The 17,724-nt window shown below is 40.0% G+C and overlaps 1 protein-coding gene across 3 annotated transcripts in view; it reads right to left on the bottom strand.

The window, feature by feature from the left end:
- Window positions 1–184: 184 nt before the first annotated feature.
- The window catches only part of Dcun1d1 (defective in cullin neddylation 1 domain containing 1), a 31,243-nt gene continuing 13,703 nt past the window's right edge, over window positions 185–17,724 (bottom strand). For all 3 annotated transcript variants that reach the window (XM_050138366.1, XM_050138367.1, XM_050138368.1), the window contains exons 3-7: window positions 17,459–17,627; window positions 14,538–14,668; window positions 4,419–4,501; window positions 4,086–4,182; window positions 185–2,934 (exon numbers count right to left, since the gene is read on the bottom strand). In XM_050138366.1, the coding sequence (XP_049994323.1) occupies window positions 2,855–2,934; window positions 4,086–4,182; window positions 4,419–4,501; window positions 14,538–14,668; window positions 17,459–17,627 (560 nt within the window). In that variant the 3' untranslated portion in view covers window positions 185–2,854. The remainder of the gene's footprint in view (window positions 2,935–4,085; window positions 4,183–4,418; window positions 4,502–14,537; window positions 14,669–17,458; window positions 17,628–17,724) is intronic.

The following is a 17,724-nucleotide window of genomic DNA, read 5'->3' as shown; positions in this document are numbered from 1 at the left end:
AAATAAATAACTTCACTTAGATGGCAGCTGGGCAGAGTCGTAAACACTGACACAGTAAGCACTGGCCTCTTCCCCGAACGTGCCGGTCCTGTGCTCTTCCGTGAGTACTTACTCCTCCTCCAAGTCTTCAAGTCTATTTTAGCTTTGGGAAAAAACTAAAGCACTGAAATAATATGTGAGAAGATTTAGTCACGGCAATTTCACGGAAGCTTTTATTGCCTCTGTTGGTAATATGACAGGGATCGTAAAAGACACACTTGAACTTACAGAGATATGCAGATGATATTCACTGAAGAGAACCTTGATCTCAAGTATTTTATATGTGGGTACTTCTCATTTTATACATTTTACTATTTAAAAAGCATTACATTTAAAAATGTGTACCTGTTCTGACATTTGGCAAAAAGTAAACTCTCCCTATGGGTCTGTCTGGAAAAAAAAAAAAGGAATCAGCATGGCGCACTGTCGCCCACAAAGACGGACGCCTGTGACCCAGAGCAGCTGCAATGGCTGTGTGCGAGTGGGCTGTTTCTCTCCAAACTTGCTGATGCCCCTCCCCGAACAGTGTAAGCATTTTTAGTACAAAACAGTCCCTATAAGCAGATATTTATCCTCAGAATAAACACATTAAATCAGATTCTCTTTTGAGCCCTAGTGATAGTTTTGTTTAATGCTAAGATGCCATCATGGTGAACAACCTTGACTTCTTTTGCTACATGATTATATTAAAGCTTTATATATTTTTGTTTATAATTACACAGTAATTGTAAATGTTTAGTACCAAACTGATGACAAAGTTGAAAAGTCTTGCATTCAAAAATAAAATCTGTCAAACTCAAAGCATTAGGCCACAAATGAACATCACGATTCTCATGAGAAAGGTCTGAGGTGAAAAGGGAGCCAGCAGGCTTTCATTGGAAAACAAACCACACATGACTCAATCTGAAGACAGTAGCAGAACTCAAACCAGTCCATGTAGGGAATAAGCAAAATATGCCTGCAAAACTTTTAAAGATATATATGTGTATGTGTGTGTATACATATATATCTTTATTGTAAAGATATATGTGTATACTATATATCTTTATCCTAAAGATATATGTGTGTATACATATATATCTTTAATAATTTTTTTCATAATTGAAGTTCTTCATATTTACAAAACTGAAATCAAGAAATACTGAAAACAGTAAGATTCTTTTTTCTTTTAATAACCAGATTCTTGTAACGTGAATAAAAATTGACTCTAAGCCTTCTTTTGGTATTTGAAATGTATTCCTAAATTAAAGTTATGATTGGAATAATGATATATCTATAAGGTAATCTTTCTATGCAGTTTCCAAATCATGTAACTAAAAGCAGCTCAATCATTTCCATATCTGCATGAAATGAAGAGGAGCGGGACACGTGGAGCAAACTGTCCCTATCAAAGGCCAGTCATCCAACACCTAAGTTCGTCATTTTAACTTCCTGAAAATATTTAAAGTATGCCCTGTTCACATGTCAGTATGTTACCAGAGAAACAAGCCTGTTGTTCATCAGGAGAGCAAGTCATGGGTCCTGTCAAGAAAAAATAACATACAATCTGCTTTGTGTGGAAATAGCAAATGCAAGTGAGATGAAAACAATCAAAAGTTCAAATAATTTCTATAACAGAAGCCATTGGTATTCTGCACCAGCACTCGCTCCTTTGAAAACCTCTGCTCTCAGAGTAAAGATTTGGCATCCACAGTGATTTAGCAGTACAGCCACTTCAACACAAGAGGTCATAAAGGCTGGAGTATCGCCTGAAAGAGCAGTGCCGATATGATAAACATTGAACTTCACGGCTCATCACAACCACTTGGAAAATGTAAATCCTACTATCTTCTTATAAATTAAGTGAATTGCATTGTGTTCCATAGTGCGATGACAAAAAAGTTTAAAAAAACAAAAACTAAACCCTCATGCCTAAATTTAGAACATTGTACTATATAGCAATCCAAAACATTCAAAACAAACAAAATAGTTTAACTTATTCGAAAGGTGTAGAAGCATTTCAGAGCATAATGAAATCCGATTCTGTGCTGTGACGCAGACGAGTGGAATCTAACATCATATCCCAGTATAATAGTTTTTCAATAAACTTCCCTGCAGGACCACTGCATACAAACATGGGTAGGACAACCACAGACTGTTCTGTAGAACCTTTGTGAGAGTCTGAAACACAAGACATATTTCAGGTAGTCACCAAGTTATTCTAAATTTGTCATATGTGTCATAAATGTCATATGTGACATTTCTTTCATCCACTATTCCACTCACATCAACAGTACATGTAGTTTGCCAGGAAAATTCCCTCAAAGCAAACACCATTCCAGATCCGGTACACTCAGATAAATCCCTCTCCTTTGAAGGGCTACCAGCATAGTCTTTGCAACTAGCCCAAAGCATATACTTAAGAAGTTTTTATAAATTGTTTGTGGTGTTCATTATTATGTTTAATTCTTATGCCAAACTGTTTTCTGATGAAGACAGCATTGTGCTTTATGCAAGAATGGAAACCTCAAAATAATCACCATCAAGCTTCTATGACTTATGGGAAGACAAACTAAGATGGTCCACAGGTATAAGATGACATCCACAATGTTGGAATTATAAATGTTTAGAGTGGCCCAGACTAGAAGACAAGCCCAAACCACCAGTAGAAGAATGAGTACGATATGGTCCAAGATGTATCCTTAAAGTTGGTCTCAACCCTCAGTCTGAACTGTGAGGATTGATCTTCAGTTCGGTCCAGCCAGCAGAAATTGACTGTGTATTTCCCGTTGTATTTATTGTACAGACTATGTACATTCTAGAAGGTTCCTTAGTGCTACACTGTTGTACTTTTTGTCCCAGCAATTTGAGGGCGCGCAAATTCCACAAAGTCATCAATAAGAACAGGCCATGCTCCTGAAAAAGAAAAGAAAAAAATATGGGAGGAAAGGGAATAGAGAAAGGCAGAATAAAAGCTAATATTTCAATAGATCCTGTTTTTTAATAGCTTCCTCATATGAATTAAAATTGTTACTCTTATTTCCTCCCACTGATGGATCTTTAAAAGACTCCATCTCTATGTTTTCTATTAATATATTCCCTGTCTTCTCTGTCTATTATTCTACAGTGGGATTATAGCTTGATCAATGAAAACAACTCCTCTGGGCAACAAAGCAGTACTAAGTGTGGTTTCTCAGAAGGCTTTGTTAAGTCAGGCAGCCTACCCAACGGTGTGGCACCGAGTCCTACAGCGCCCTCTGAGCATTTCTCACGTCCCAGTGAAGGGATGATGGTGAGAATGGACAGGAGAGAGACTATGGCTGAATAAGCCAATGGGTCTCAGGAGGTAAAGTACGTGGGAGATTTTCCAAAGAACATCTTACATTCAACAATCTCAAAAAATTAACAGTTGGTTCTCATGAGGTAAGTGTGAAGAATAAACTGGAGAAGCTGCTGGGGGCGGGAGCATGCTGTCCACACAGACGGAGAAGAGCGTTAAATGGATAGTGGCTGGATGCAGCAAAAACCACCCGGCAGTTGATGTCATCTCAGATTACACAAATCCAGCACACTTCATGAGTTTATTGACAAGACTAACAAACAAAAACAAAAACCAACCCCACTGGTTTCAAAGGAATATAAAACACATTAAGAAAACAAACTTTTACAGTACATTAAGAAAATATAACTCTTATAGCACACTGAACATGTTAGATACAGTTCAACATTTCCTATGCCTTTCTAGAGGACAAATACTGGTAAGATTTTGCTCCCGGGATTGTGCAGTGTTATGGAGAGGACCCAGGCTCCACAAACATTCTGCAACTGAGCTATAGCTTCACCCAGGCCTCCTCCATGGCACTTGGCAAAGTGGAAAAGTTGGGTCTACATCTGTGTGTTTAGCAATTAAAGCGTAGGTTCAGTCTCTAGCATGCATGCACATACACTACACACACACACATACAAGCACACAGAGAGAGAGAGACAATGAAGAAAAGTTCAGAAAAGAAGATCCCTTCCATGGAAACAGTGGACGGAAGTTCAGGTAAGGCAAATATTTTTGCTACCTTCTTCATCATAATTGGACATGTCATCTGCAATCATTGAACTGAAGTCTAACAGAAGATTCCACGTGTCTTTTGGTATTGATCGTTTATGATGCTCCTATTAAAACATCAAAAAACAAAGAGCCTTTAAACCTTCCAAACATTTGGGGAAAGTTGGTTCAGCTGTTGCTACATTGGGAAAATGTAACATTTGCATAATAAAATTTTGGTAGTCAAATTTCTCACTCTATGTACATGACATGCTCTGAAATTAATGATGCCTTGAAATAAATTAATATTTAAGTACAGTATAATCTTAAGAGAAAACAGAAACTGCAGAAAATGTTAACTTACCAACAAAAATTTATTCCATAAGTCTAAGAATTTAAATCTTCCATTAAGCACTAAGTTCCAGTAAGCAATGGCCATTTCTAGATCTGTAATATTAAAAATAAGTTATGAACTTTAATGCTTTGGATATATGTCTCTGCAAAAGAACAGTAACTGAAACAAAGAAAGCCAATTGCATTCTGAGTATTATAGATTAAACTTTCCTTAAAGACCCGAGTCCACATTTGTAACCTGCTTCCTTTCCAGTGAGCTCTCAGAGCCTCTGGGGTGAGAACAACGCAACTTACCTTCGCAGGGTGTTGGCGCTGAAAGTGGATGTAGTCGTGTGCTTTTCCACTGCCAAGTACTAATGTGTGGAGTCCCCAGGCTCAGCACAGACCCTTCCAACACTCTTGAGACAAATAATTATTTGCTGTAGGGGCTGTGTATGCAATATGGGCCACTTAGTAGTACCCAAGCTTCTATCATTGGAAACCAATATGTTCCCCATATAGCCAAAGACATTCATGAGGGCAAACTTGCCACAGTTAAGAATCCCAGATGCATACCAACTGGTTGAAATGCAAAGGATTGCTCAATTCCCAATTCTAAAAATCTTAAACTTCAACAGTTGACATCTAGCTTGTCCGAATTACATGAGGTCAGGAAAATAGTGTGGGTTTTTTGAGTTTGTGTCCTTTTTTAAGCACAAGTCTGTTACTCTTTTGGCTCAGTGCATCAATCTTATAAAATGCATGTGCATCACAGGGTTCGTTCCCCAGCACCAAGAAAAAAATAAAATAATTTAAAAATAATAATAGTAATAATCTAAGATTTTCTTTTTAATTTGCCAAGGATATTAAAAAATTCTTTAGTTAAACATGAGTCAAAGAAAGCTAAAGAAGCAATCTGATCAACATCCATTGTGACAAATTCTAGACCTGTTCTGTGACACAAAGGACAAGTGGATCTCCTCGAGAACTCAAGCAGTTGAAGCTGCCTAGCTTTCCAGAGAGACTGACATACTCCAGGCCATCACATGCAGGAACCTTAGGATTTTTTCAAGCTGTGAAGTCGAAACGAGGAGACAACCTAAGGGAGCCCAGAAGACTAGGAAAGACCAAGATGGAGGAATGCTGCTCAGACTTTAAAAAAAAAAACAAAAAGAAATCCAATGCTTATTCTCTAACAAAAAAACACAGATGATGATGATAAGTCATGTAGCCCCACCAGAGACAGACACCAGACAGAACTTTATCCCGTAAACCACAGCCACGTGGCAATACACGGATTAACAGAAATTGGTTAAATTAATATGTAAGAGCTAGCCAATAAGAAGCTAGAACTAATAGGCCAAGCAGTGATTTAATTAAAAAAAAACACAGATAATTTGCAGGTAATAAATTAAAAACAAACACTAGACACTGGGAGGACCTGTGGTGGTCTGGATGAAAATGGCTGCCGTGGACTCATATATTCAAGTATTTGGTCCCCAGTTGGTGGGAAAGTTTGAGGACTAGGAGGTGTGTCACTTCAGGTAACTACCCCATGCCATTCCCAGTTGGCTCTCTGTCTGCTCTGTTCCTGAGGACCAGATGTGATCACTCAGCTACTGCTCCAGGGCCCCGCCTGCTGCTGCCATGCCTTTCACTAGGAGGGCCATGGACTCACCCTCTCAAACTGCACGACAAATTAAATGCTTTCTTCTCTAAGTTACCTTTGTCTTAGTGTCACATCATGGCAGTAGAAAAGCGACTAAGACAGGGTCCTTTAGTAATTAGAGAAATACAAATTAAAACTGATGTGGGAGTGTCATATATCAATCTGTTGATTTCATTGGTTAAGTTATAATAAACCAACTGCTTGGCCTCAGCTTAGAACATAGATGGGAGGAGTAAACAGAATAGAATTCTGGGCGGAAGAGGAAGTGAGTTCAGACTCTGCTCTGCTCCCAGAGAGACGCCATGCTCAGCTCTCCTGGGTAGACGCAAGATGGATGGAGGCTAGAATCTTCCTGGTAAGCGCACCTTGGGGTGCTTACACACATTATTAGAAATGGGCTAGTCCAGGTGCGAGAATTAGCCTGTAAGGGCTAGAGTTCATGGGCCAAGCAGTTCTTAAATGAATACAGTTTGCGTGTTGTTATTTCGGGCATGAGCTAGCCAAGCGGCCGGGGTGTTGGGGACGCAGCCCTGCCTCCCTTATTTCAACATAAAACAACTTTAAAATTTTGACTTACTGCAGTCAGAACAGCTAAGACTAGGAAAACAATCTATAACAAATGCTAGCAATACTTGGAAAAAGGGGAACCCTCATTCACTGCTTACAGAACTGCACTGTGGAGAATTCTCAAAAACCTAAATATAAGTCTACCATATGACCTAATCCTCAGCAAATGCCCAAAGGACTTGTGGTGGTTTGAATAGGAATGGCTTCCATATGCTCATTTATTTGGATGCTTGGGCATTGGAAAGTGGTGCTACTTGACTAGGATTAGGAGGTGTGGCCTTGTTGGAGGAAGTGTATCCCTGGGGATGGGCTTTGAGATTTCAAATGCTCAAGCCAGGCCCAGTGTTTCTCTCTCTTCCTGTTGCCTGCGGATGCAGATGTAGCTAGCACTCTCAGCTACCTCTCCAGCACCATGCCTGCCTGCACAGCTCCATGGTTCCTGCCATGTGGACTAAACCTCTCAAACTGTAAACCAGGCCCAATTAAATGTTTTCCTTTATAAGAGTTGTCATGGTCATGGTGTCTTTCACAGCAACAGTACATTGAGTGTTGGATTAGAGTTCATGAATGAAGCTGTATAAGAATTCTGAGATCTCTAAGGAAGAAAGAAAAAAGTCTTTTAACCTCTGTTTCTCTATAACACGGTTACTCTTGGGATGTACTTTTGAGCCCCTCTCAGGTGCAGTAAATGGGTTACTTCAGATTACCCATCGTCTATTATTAGCATTCAGAATGTTTCCAAGCACAGGTTGTCCTCACAACTGTAGACAGCCTAAGCCTATGTGACCTTGCCCCTGTGAAGTCAAGTGAACTTTGCTCATTTGACCTTGTTTAACCCTCAGAACAACCCCAGAAAAGAAACTGTCTGATGCTCCAATAAACTGCATGAGACTTTAGTCCACCTCATTTACAGCTCAGCTCTCCCACACTCATGCCAGCAACTAGAGTGATAACAATTGACTAAGACAGAAGTTAGCACTAGGAGTGGGGTATTGTTGACAGGCGTGAGCATGCTTCTTGTTAGCAGAATGTAGACTCTGGATTAAGAAAGCAGTTGAACACTTTAGGTTGGGTTTAGTGCACTATAATAACAGGAGCAGAGAAGACAGTAGTGCTGAGAGCAATGTGGATTATTACTGGTTCAGAGAAGAACATTAGTAAGTAGCCTAGAGATCGGTCTCGTAATTCTTGGTAAAGAATGTGGCTGCTTTTTGCCCTTGTTCAAAAAATCGGCCTAAGGCTAAATTGAAGAGTTTTGAATTAAACAGCATTGGCAGAGGAGCTATCAAGGCAGCCTAATATTGAATCTGTCCTATGGCTACCAGTGATTACTTTTATGCAGATCCATAATGAAAGGAGCAAGTTGAGCAAAGAAAAATACAAAATGTACAGTTTGTAGAGAAAAGGAGTACAAAGAAGTGTAATAGAACTAAGTCCTGTGGTCTTCAAAGAGAAAGTTTAAAGAAAATCCTGGTCCTAAGTGGAATAAAGAAAGGGAGTGGTAACCTCAGGGTAAGACCCTACGCAGTTAAGCTTCCAACTTGTGGAAAGGAAGTAAAGGAAAGCTGCAAACACAAAGCTGGTGCAGACGTCCTCCATGGACACCGGCTCAGCTGTGCTCAGTGCTGTTCTGTGCACACAGCTAGGAATGCAAACTCATGAAAGGTTAATGAAAATGTGCTACATATACACTATGAAAACCTGTAAAGAAAAATTAAATCATAAAATTTGCAAGTAAATGGATAGAACTAAAATTTTAGATTGAGTGAAGTAACCCAGACCCAGAAAATGGGCAAACATCACGTGTTCTCTCTCAAATCTGTAGTTCCTAGCTCCATATCTTCAGTTGTAAGTATACAATTTGGAGTAGCTGCTTAAACCAGGAAAGGAAAGGGGGACCATGGGTGAGAAAGAAGCATTAGAAAGGGAAGAGCTGATTATAGGTTATATGAAGTGGAAACGTGAAAAATGGGAATGGGGAGGTAGAAGAATGCAGAAGGAAACTGAACACATTTGAAATAGACACAGGAAATTAAACTGTTTTGTATGCACTTAAAATTACATATAAAATGTATATGGGTCTGTGTGCACATGCACAGAGACAGTTTAAGTGAAGTTATGCTACTTGGGGTGCTAATGCCTATCTCCAAGAGTCAAAGACTGAAAACGTAAAGACTTAAAACTAAACAAAGAAACCCGCACCAGGCCAGGTTGAGAAACCTCCTTCTGAGGTGCTGGTGGGGGGAATACAAGACCCCCAAACAACTGACTGTGGTTGCCTCCAAGAGGTTAAAGGTAAGTCCTATTGCCTCAACAACAAGACTTGGTAAAAGCCTATGAGATTTGATCTGAAAGCCTTCTCCCTGAGGTCATATGCAGACTGTATAGGAAGGAAGCAATCAATCCTCTAAGGTAGCTTTGATGAACAATGGCCAGCTGACACAATGGTCCTACTGGGTGCAATAGTGTCACATCTTGAGAGTAACTAACAACAATCTTAAGGACTTCTCGCTCATTTAACTTTAGGAAATCATGCCCAGTACTGTCAGCTTAGCCAACAATCTGCGGCTGTGAGGTCATGGATCTTAGAACAGAACCCACTACTACCACTTTCATAAATCTGTTTGATTCCTAACTGCATTCTAAATACTTACCCTTATACCCACAGCTAAGTGTAGCTTACACACACACACACACACACACACACACAATCAGTCAATCAATCAAAGAAGCTTCTTTTTTTATCAGACAGAGAAACCATTACAATCACTTACAGTCACAACTGGTGTGGGGTGCCCCAGCTCATACATCTTGAGCTGTATCATCTACAGTACAACACTTATACCTAAGTCTCAGGGAACTCTGGAAGAGGAGATGGAAAGATTACAGAAGCAAGACGACCAGGAAGTCAGCTACAAGACTGTGTTCTTCTACACCAGCTGGGTCATATGCAGAACTTTTAAGTTTTTGAGAAACCTCCAGACTGAACTGACAATAACTCTACAACTTTGTACTCTTACCCGCAATGAATTAAAGTTCTTCTTTCCCCCCCCCACATTCTCGTACTCATTTTAAAAAGTAAGAAATCCACAAATATTGAAAAAGATGTGGAGAAAGGAGGAACTGTGGGACTATAAATTACTTTAGCCATTACAGAAACACAACAAAGCTCCTCAGAAGATTAAACTAGAAGCCGGGCATGGTGACACTCATCTCTAACACCAAAGAGTTTGAAGCCAGCTTAAGACAAATATTCTGTGTTAAAAATAAAACAAATGAACAAAAAGATCTACCATATGACTCATCTATCTTCTAGGGCAACATCTGGATATCCAAAGAAAATTAAACAACTGCACTTCCATGTTTATTCTAGTGCAGAATCAGCCTAGGTGCAATGATAGGGGATTCCTATAGGACTGAATCAGAACAAACTCAAACAGTGTTAAAGGAATAATTATAAGAACATTTAATGAAGCTAGAAGATACAAATAAACTACCTAAATTCAAAGAGAATATAGACAAATGTATTCTGTGCTCTGAAAGTAACTGCCAACTAAGATTGTTATAGTCTGCAAATTTGTCTAGCATTATTAATAAAAAAGGAAATTTATATGATAAACAAACTGATACAACTTATGAAAGCTAAGCCAGTATTACAGAAAATACCTGAACAAGTTCTATGCACTAAAAAGAAAAACACAGGAGGATACAGGAAAGAAAGAGTAGATAAGCAAATGAAGAATATGAAAAAGGAGAAGGGGAGATCAATAAAATGATGAGAATACACACCCTTCAATAATAATTGTTGTAATATCTAACACAACAGACTATGAAGCACAATTAGAAGAAATCAATTCATATTGAATAAGGGAATAACTCAACGCAATATAACCATTTAAACACACAGCCTTTTATTTGTTAAACTGGCACATAATGCAGTAGCTATCATGACATTTTCAAACAAAATATATTTGGGCAGATTTTCTTTTCCTCTTCTTTCCCCCATCTTCTTAGCACCCTAGCTCCCCTCACGACTTCTGTTACCCCAGACTCTTTACCTCTTTATGTCTCACATGTGGTCTGCAGATGTGCATCAGCTCCAGTGCAGGACATGAGCCCTCCTCTGAGTACATGCTCAGGAGTGGGACAGCGGATCGCATGCTGCGAGTATTTGTAAGTTTTTGAGAAACCTCCGGCCTGAACTCACAATAGTTCTGTGACTTGGCACTCCCACCCGCAATAAACCAAAGTTCTTCTTTCCTTATTCTCCTCAGCATGTAGTAATAAAAACGTTCCAACTGGAAGCTGCTGAGGTGGAGCCTGCCATCAAGCCTGAGGATCCTTAGGATCCAGAAGGCAGCAGGCATGGACTACAACAGTGGAATCAACAATGCTGACCTTGCCTGAGGTGTGGTTAAGCACTGAGTTAATATAATATACACAGAGCCCTTATAATAGTGCCTGCCAAATAATATATTTATATTTATAATATATTTACTGACTTAAAAAACATTTAAAAAATTAGAGTCTGAAGTTGTGAGGACCTTGAAAGTAGTTCTCTCCTGCCACCTTGTGGGATGTCGGGATCCAACGCCAACTGTCCTCTGCACTTCAGTGCCTCTACCGGCTGAGCCATCTTACTGGCCGGAGACTCTATTTTAACAATGAACCTACATGGTCCTTATGATGACAGGGCTGTTACAGAAGGCCTATAATCTCCGACCAAATGAGCAGAATCACAGTCTCCCACAGTGGGTCCAGATTTTAATGCTCAATTTTGAAAGACACCAAAGACCTGGTAGAGTGCATCTCAGGACAGTTAAACAACCTGGACCACCGACCTGGAAAGGACAAGGGCTGAGTGGTGCCAGTCTTTAAATGGCTACAGGAGGGCAGCTTAATAATAACAAAGAACAATGTAATAAAGAGTAAACGCATTCTGGGACAGGCATGGCAACTTCCTAAAACAGCACACCACAGACACAAAAGGAAAATTAAAGTGTGTTCCTAAGCAGGTTTGGTACTTTCAGTAGATCAGACTTCATGTAGGCTTACAAAAACTCTTTCAACTTTAAGATATACAGACTAATCCAAACCTGGAGCACGTGGGAGAGATGGGAGAGGTGAGAGAGAGGGAAGGCAGGAAGCAGAAAATGAACTAAGATGACCCACTCTGACCGCGCCAGCACAGCTCAGTGCCCCCACCCTCACACACTTTACTCTGTGAGCCCTCAGAAAGGCTGTCAGGAAAATTCTCCTTGTTAATTAAGCTCTCGGTGCCACATTTCCTGCCACCTAACACAGTGCATGAGGTAGAAAGCCCTGCCCTTCCGCAGCCCTTCTCCCTCCTACAGAGTTCCTTCTTCAGTCCCTGCTAATAAATTTATCGGAACAACTGATAAATCCGCACAGGTAACTACTGTTAACAAACCCCACACACTACGTTAGGGTTCATTTCACTGTAAAGGCTACAGTGAGAGGAGTTTCTTAATAACTTTTTGTAGTTGCAAAGACACAACACAGAATTTGCCTCTACCTTTAGAAGTAAAATGTGTGACATACTCATTATTAAGCAATCTTCTGAATTCTCACTTTATGAAACAAACTCTATAACCATTGAACAATGTATTTTTTTAATATTTATTTACTTATTATTTATACAATATTCTGTCTATGTGTATGCCTGCAGGCCAGAAGAGGGCACCAGACCCCATTACAGATGGCTGTGAGCCACCATGTGGTTGCTGGGAATTGAACTCAGAACCTTTGGAAGAGCAGGCAATGCTCTTAACCTCTCCAGCCCCCTGAACAATGTACTTTTAAGCATAATAGAAAACAACTATTTTTCAAAATCTGTTTTTACATAATTTTCTGTTTTTTCTAATCTAAAAATTCTAATTTATCAGCATATTACTATACCAAATAACCAGAAAATGTTGATTTTCATCTTCATATCAAACTATATTATTTACTCAAAATTTTAGATATATAAACATCTACATGTATATATATATATGTATATATATATTCTATAAGGGGCAGAAATATAACTTAGAAACCGATTCCTTTAAATCAATTTGACATCCACAAAACTATGTTATCTTATCAAAATGTTATATTTCTAAATACCACAAATTAATATTCAAACTGAAAAGCTTTACCAAGTCTTTACTTGAATGAGAAAACTAGAAAAAGAAATGCCTAGCTAACTGGTTGTCTAATTGTATGTATTATAGCTTTTTTCTGTATCATCCTGAACGGGAAGACTTCTTGTAATGAAATCCATCCAATCTGATAATTCTGTACTGTAGACGTACACTGACATCACACTCTACCCTAATTATATAATTATGTGTTCCTTTCAAATGCATCTAAAGAAAAGGGTAATTCAGCATATACTGAGCCATCAGTTCATTAGAATTTCAGTTTACAAATATTTTGAACATCTTTAATCAGCTCGGTCCTGTTTCATCTCTCTTAAGCTAATTCTCCATTACACGCACATTTACCCCATCTTCTCTAGCTTTCAGTTGCTTCCCTGGTCTAATTCCTAGTCACAGAATTGATCTGTTTCTTGATGTTCAATTTAAAGTACAAGACAAGATGAGAACCAGAGGCCTCAAGAGCCTCCTGCAAAGGAAGTCTTGACTGGGGCTGGCATGGTGATGGAGCACCCCGCAGCAGAGGACTGGGCTCGGTCCCTAGCGATGCACAACAGCAGTACTGAGCCTGGAAGTGCAGCTAATCTAGCCACTTGGGAGTCTGAGGCAGGAGGACTGAAAGAAAGTTCAAGGTCTGCCTGGGCAAAGTGAATTTCAGGCCAGCCTGAGCAGCTTAGTGAGCCCATCAAAATGAAGAATGAGAAGACATCAGAGCCGCTCAGTAGGTAAAGCTCTTGTCCAGCACTTGTGAGGCTCTCGTTCACTCCTCAGTAGCACAAATACACAAAATAATACAACCTCACTTATTATTTAACTTTCTGTGCCTAAGTGTCCTCATTTGCAAATTAAGAACAAAGAAGTCTAGACTCTCTAACTGTATGTGGTACCCAGCAGGTAGTAACTTACTGAATGAAAGATAAAGTTTTTCAGCATTGCTGGAGCAGTATAAGCCAAAGACTTAGCACACTAGCCAACACACTAAGAGTTCACATTAAAAACAGTGTGTCCTATTTCTCATACTCCTAAACATTTTGGTTTTATTTTCGAAAGGAGTGCTGTGTCTCCAGTGCCTTCTCTCGCAGTCTCCCACTCCTCACTACCTTCCTTTTTCTAGCGAGATAACCAATCTTTGCACTCTTTTCCCAGAAAGCCCTATCCAACCACTCTGGCTTTAGTTTCCCTCCTGCTCTTGGATCCTATCTTCATTTATTTCCTGTCATTTACTGCTGTCTGAGCTTCTGACGAACTTTGTAGATTCTATTCCACCTTTTACTTTGCTATCCCCAGCTGGCCCCCAAACAAACAGATGCATACTGCATTTCGTACGAGCTAGGTGGCACAGGTAGGTGAGGGCGCTCTACACTCTACACTGACGATCGGCTTCTTTTCATGCTTTCGCAGCGGGCACCCACGGCTCAGCAGTCTCTGCAGTGCTTTTACAGGTCCTACAAGGCTCTAAAGGCGGGCTTGAGCATATATGAACAAAAGATTGCATGAACAGGTGTCACTGAAATACTAAGGGCTACTTATTTCCTGTGTCTTTTGTGTTTCCATAACTCAGTGATCCACGTGAGACATCGCAGCGGTCCTCTGCTGCATTGCGCCCAGTGTCCCTTAACTAACGTTTACTGCTCGGTGATTTCTGATAACTGGTATTTTCATAACGTTATGTTTAAAACACATGACTTTTTACGGCAAAAGTGATACTATCAATATATGTAAAACACCAAATATAATTTTAAAATATTCTTACCTAATCCTTTTTGTCCTGGATTCTTTGCAAAATTAAAAGTAAACTGGTAAAAATCCTTAAATCGTCCTGGTTCTTTCAATTCTTGTTCCATCTTGGGTATTTGGGCCTTTAGTTTTTCTATGCTGTCACATCTATATTATAAAATTAAGTTTGCAAATGGTTAACTTTTCACTATAAATTAAAAAAACTTAAGTTAATTATTTCTATGAGGGCTTGCATTTGTTTCCTAGAACTTATTTTTAAAAATCAGATATATGGGGTTTCATCTTTTTACATATATTAAGAATGCAGTTTCCCTTAGTCACAGGGGATGTAAGTCCCTCACTGATCCCTAAAACCTTGGTGAGCACCATGCTCAGGTCTCTGAGACTTCTTCACAAGAAGAAGTGTGATTTATATACAAAGTGTGATTACAAAGTGTGATTTATATATGATTTATAAATGAGACAATGAGACATTAATGGGAACTAATAATGAGATAATTGTGTGGTAATGAAGATGATCCGTACGTATTCTCTGCCTACATAGAAGGAAGAGCCTCTGCACATCCTAATTGTTAGCATCTCTGTTCCTGCACTGCTGGACCACTGTGAGATCAAGAACGGCCACCTGCACACAGGACTGGGGTAGCAATCTGTAACTGAGCAAACCACTAAGTGACTACCGGACAAGCAGCACACAGAGGGTATGCTGGACAAAGGGACAGTTATTCTTCAGGCAGGACAGCGGGGCTGTTTAAAATCTTACCACTCTATTCAGAATGACGCCAACTTAAAACTTAGGATTTTTTTTTTTCTGGAAACTTTCAACTAATAATTTGGGAACACAATCAACTTTGAGTCACTAAAACATCAAAAAAGTCACAGAAGAAAGGTTATTCTTGTCTAGAGTTAGCTTAATGAAGACAATGGATGATGAAATGTTAGAATTACTACTTCTCAAAGACACTGGCTGGTCCTTTTATATATATCCATTCACCAAACTCAGTACACTGACTTAAAGACTCCACTTCTGCCTCAGTGAATAGATAAGAATGTACACAATTGGCCAGGTGGTGGTGGCACGTGCCTTTAATCCCAGCACTTGGGAGGCAAAGGCAGGCAGACTGCTGTGAGTTCGAGGCCAGTCTGGTCTACAAAGAGAGTTCTAGGACAAGCTCCAAAGTTACACAGAGAAACTCTGTCTCGAAAAACAAAACGAAAACAACAACAACAAAAAGAACATGCACCATCAGTCCCACAGCCCCTGCTTTCACTGTGGTGAGCACAGCCAGCACCGCAGTTAGTCATGGGTTTAGCTTCCAAACGACTAGAACAAGGTCTCTTGCTAAGGAAGCGCTCTTCTTGAAAACTTGCTTTTCATAAATCTTAGCTAAAGCCTGTACTGCCTTCAACCGAATCATTTAAAGCAGGACTGGGTATTTTCTCTGTTTACAAAATTGTCAACGAGCTAAAAAGGTCTGTGCACTGCATTAGTTTCCTCACAGCGATGGCCTTAGGATGGAAATGTCTCATTTCTTAAAGATTCTGCAAACAAATCTACCCATTCTCTCCTCTAACGTTCCTGCTTTTCATCTTCCTTCTATATTCTCTATAACACTTCATATTTTATATTAACAGGTCACATTTTATATTGTATTCTCCGTAAACAGTGATACTGCTTTTCTATAAGTTTTAGTGACATTGTCATAGAGAAGTCCAGCCGGCTTGAGCTGGGTTGGTTCGGCTACAAGACAGAGTTCCAGCACATTATTAATTGATTGCCTCTTTGTATTATGCCCCCTTCTCTGCCCTGCTTTATAGTGGTCAGCCACAAACCATTGGGCATTTTTTTTTCTTGCCAGCTCACCCAATGTCAGGGTCAACTGACAGGGCTAAAAGGCCAGGGGAGGAAGGGAAATTTTTACCCAGGTTGCAGTCAGTAGAGGGAAATGGTTTTAGTGTGGGAAAGGTCCCAGCCATGTCTACCAGTGGTGACAGCTCTGACAGGAACCCACCCACTGGCCTCCAACAGTTCCACCTGGCATGGGTTTGGCTTTTAAGTAGGCACCCTGCCCCTGCAGCCCTGCCTCTCCCCTAGGGACTGAATTCCAGCCTGGCTGGTTCACTTCACGCAGCCCCAGGGGTGCCAAGAGCTATTCCTACCTCTTTACACCCTAGGGTTTTCTTTTACACTTTCTGGGGTCAAATTACTGGTGAGGCATTATCCAGACTGGGCCCAGTTTTCCAGTGCCCCTATGACTCAGTAAGGAGTCCTGATTTTAGTCCTGACTGGAATATCACCTGTTATGAGTAGGTAAACACTTCCCTCGCAGAAGAGGTAGGCAAAGCAGTTATTGAGACGAAGCCATGCTTGGTTAATATGAGCTTCTTTGTTTTGTTGTATTTTAGAGACAGGATCTCACACTCACAGTGCAGCCCAAGCTGGCCTTGAGCTACTATGTGGTTGAAGACAACCTGAACTCCTCATTCTCTTCCATCTGCCTCTTGAGGTCTGGGGATTCCTGGGCTGCCCACCATGCCCAGCTTTCAGACCTTGACCTATGACTTTTCAATCTACCTGTTAAACACATTCAGCTAAACCAGCCAGCAAAGCACTAAGTAAAGCAAAAAGCATTTAATATCCATTAGTTTTTAATTTCTATATTTTACCAGCTCAGAGCACATGGCCTCAAATTAGGAAATAATGTACTTGCTCATTCACCTTGCTATAAATATTAATGTCAGATAACTTGAATCTTAGTGACTCTCTCCTGGGAACACATGACTAAAGGACAATGCAGTTACAGGAGGCTACAAAATTATACATGTATTTGGCACCCCCAGAAAATACCAGGGAAACAACATACTGACTCTGGAAAGCACTGAGCTCCATCATCCTCACGGCTAGGGCCTCATCCTCCGCGGAGGGCATATACTCACCCTAACTCTGCCATGCCATCCATGAACTCCCGTTTGGAGAACTCGCACTGTGTGGCTGCCCTGAACTTCCATGCGATGATCAACACACTAATGCTGGCTGGATCGAGAGCCAGGTCATCACAGAACTGCTGTATGCCATCAATTCCAATTTTATTTTCATCTTGAGGATCTTTAAAAATACCAATGCAATAGAAAATTAGTGCCATACTTATAATGTTATAGTCATACCAAAAAAAGATACTGCTTTACTTTCTATTTTAAAACAA

Source organism: Alexandromys fortis, unplaced genomic scaffold (assembly GCF_014885135.2).
Source record: "Alexandromys fortis isolate MF-2015 unplaced genomic scaffold, M_Fortis_MF-2015_v1.1 scaffold_15, whole genome shotgun sequence".
Classification (NCBI taxonomy): Eukaryota; Metazoa; Chordata; class Mammalia; order Rodentia; family Cricetidae; genus Alexandromys; species Alexandromys fortis.
The sequence above is the reverse complement of the archived record's forward strand: the minus strand, read 5'-3'. Positions and strand labels throughout refer to the sequence as shown.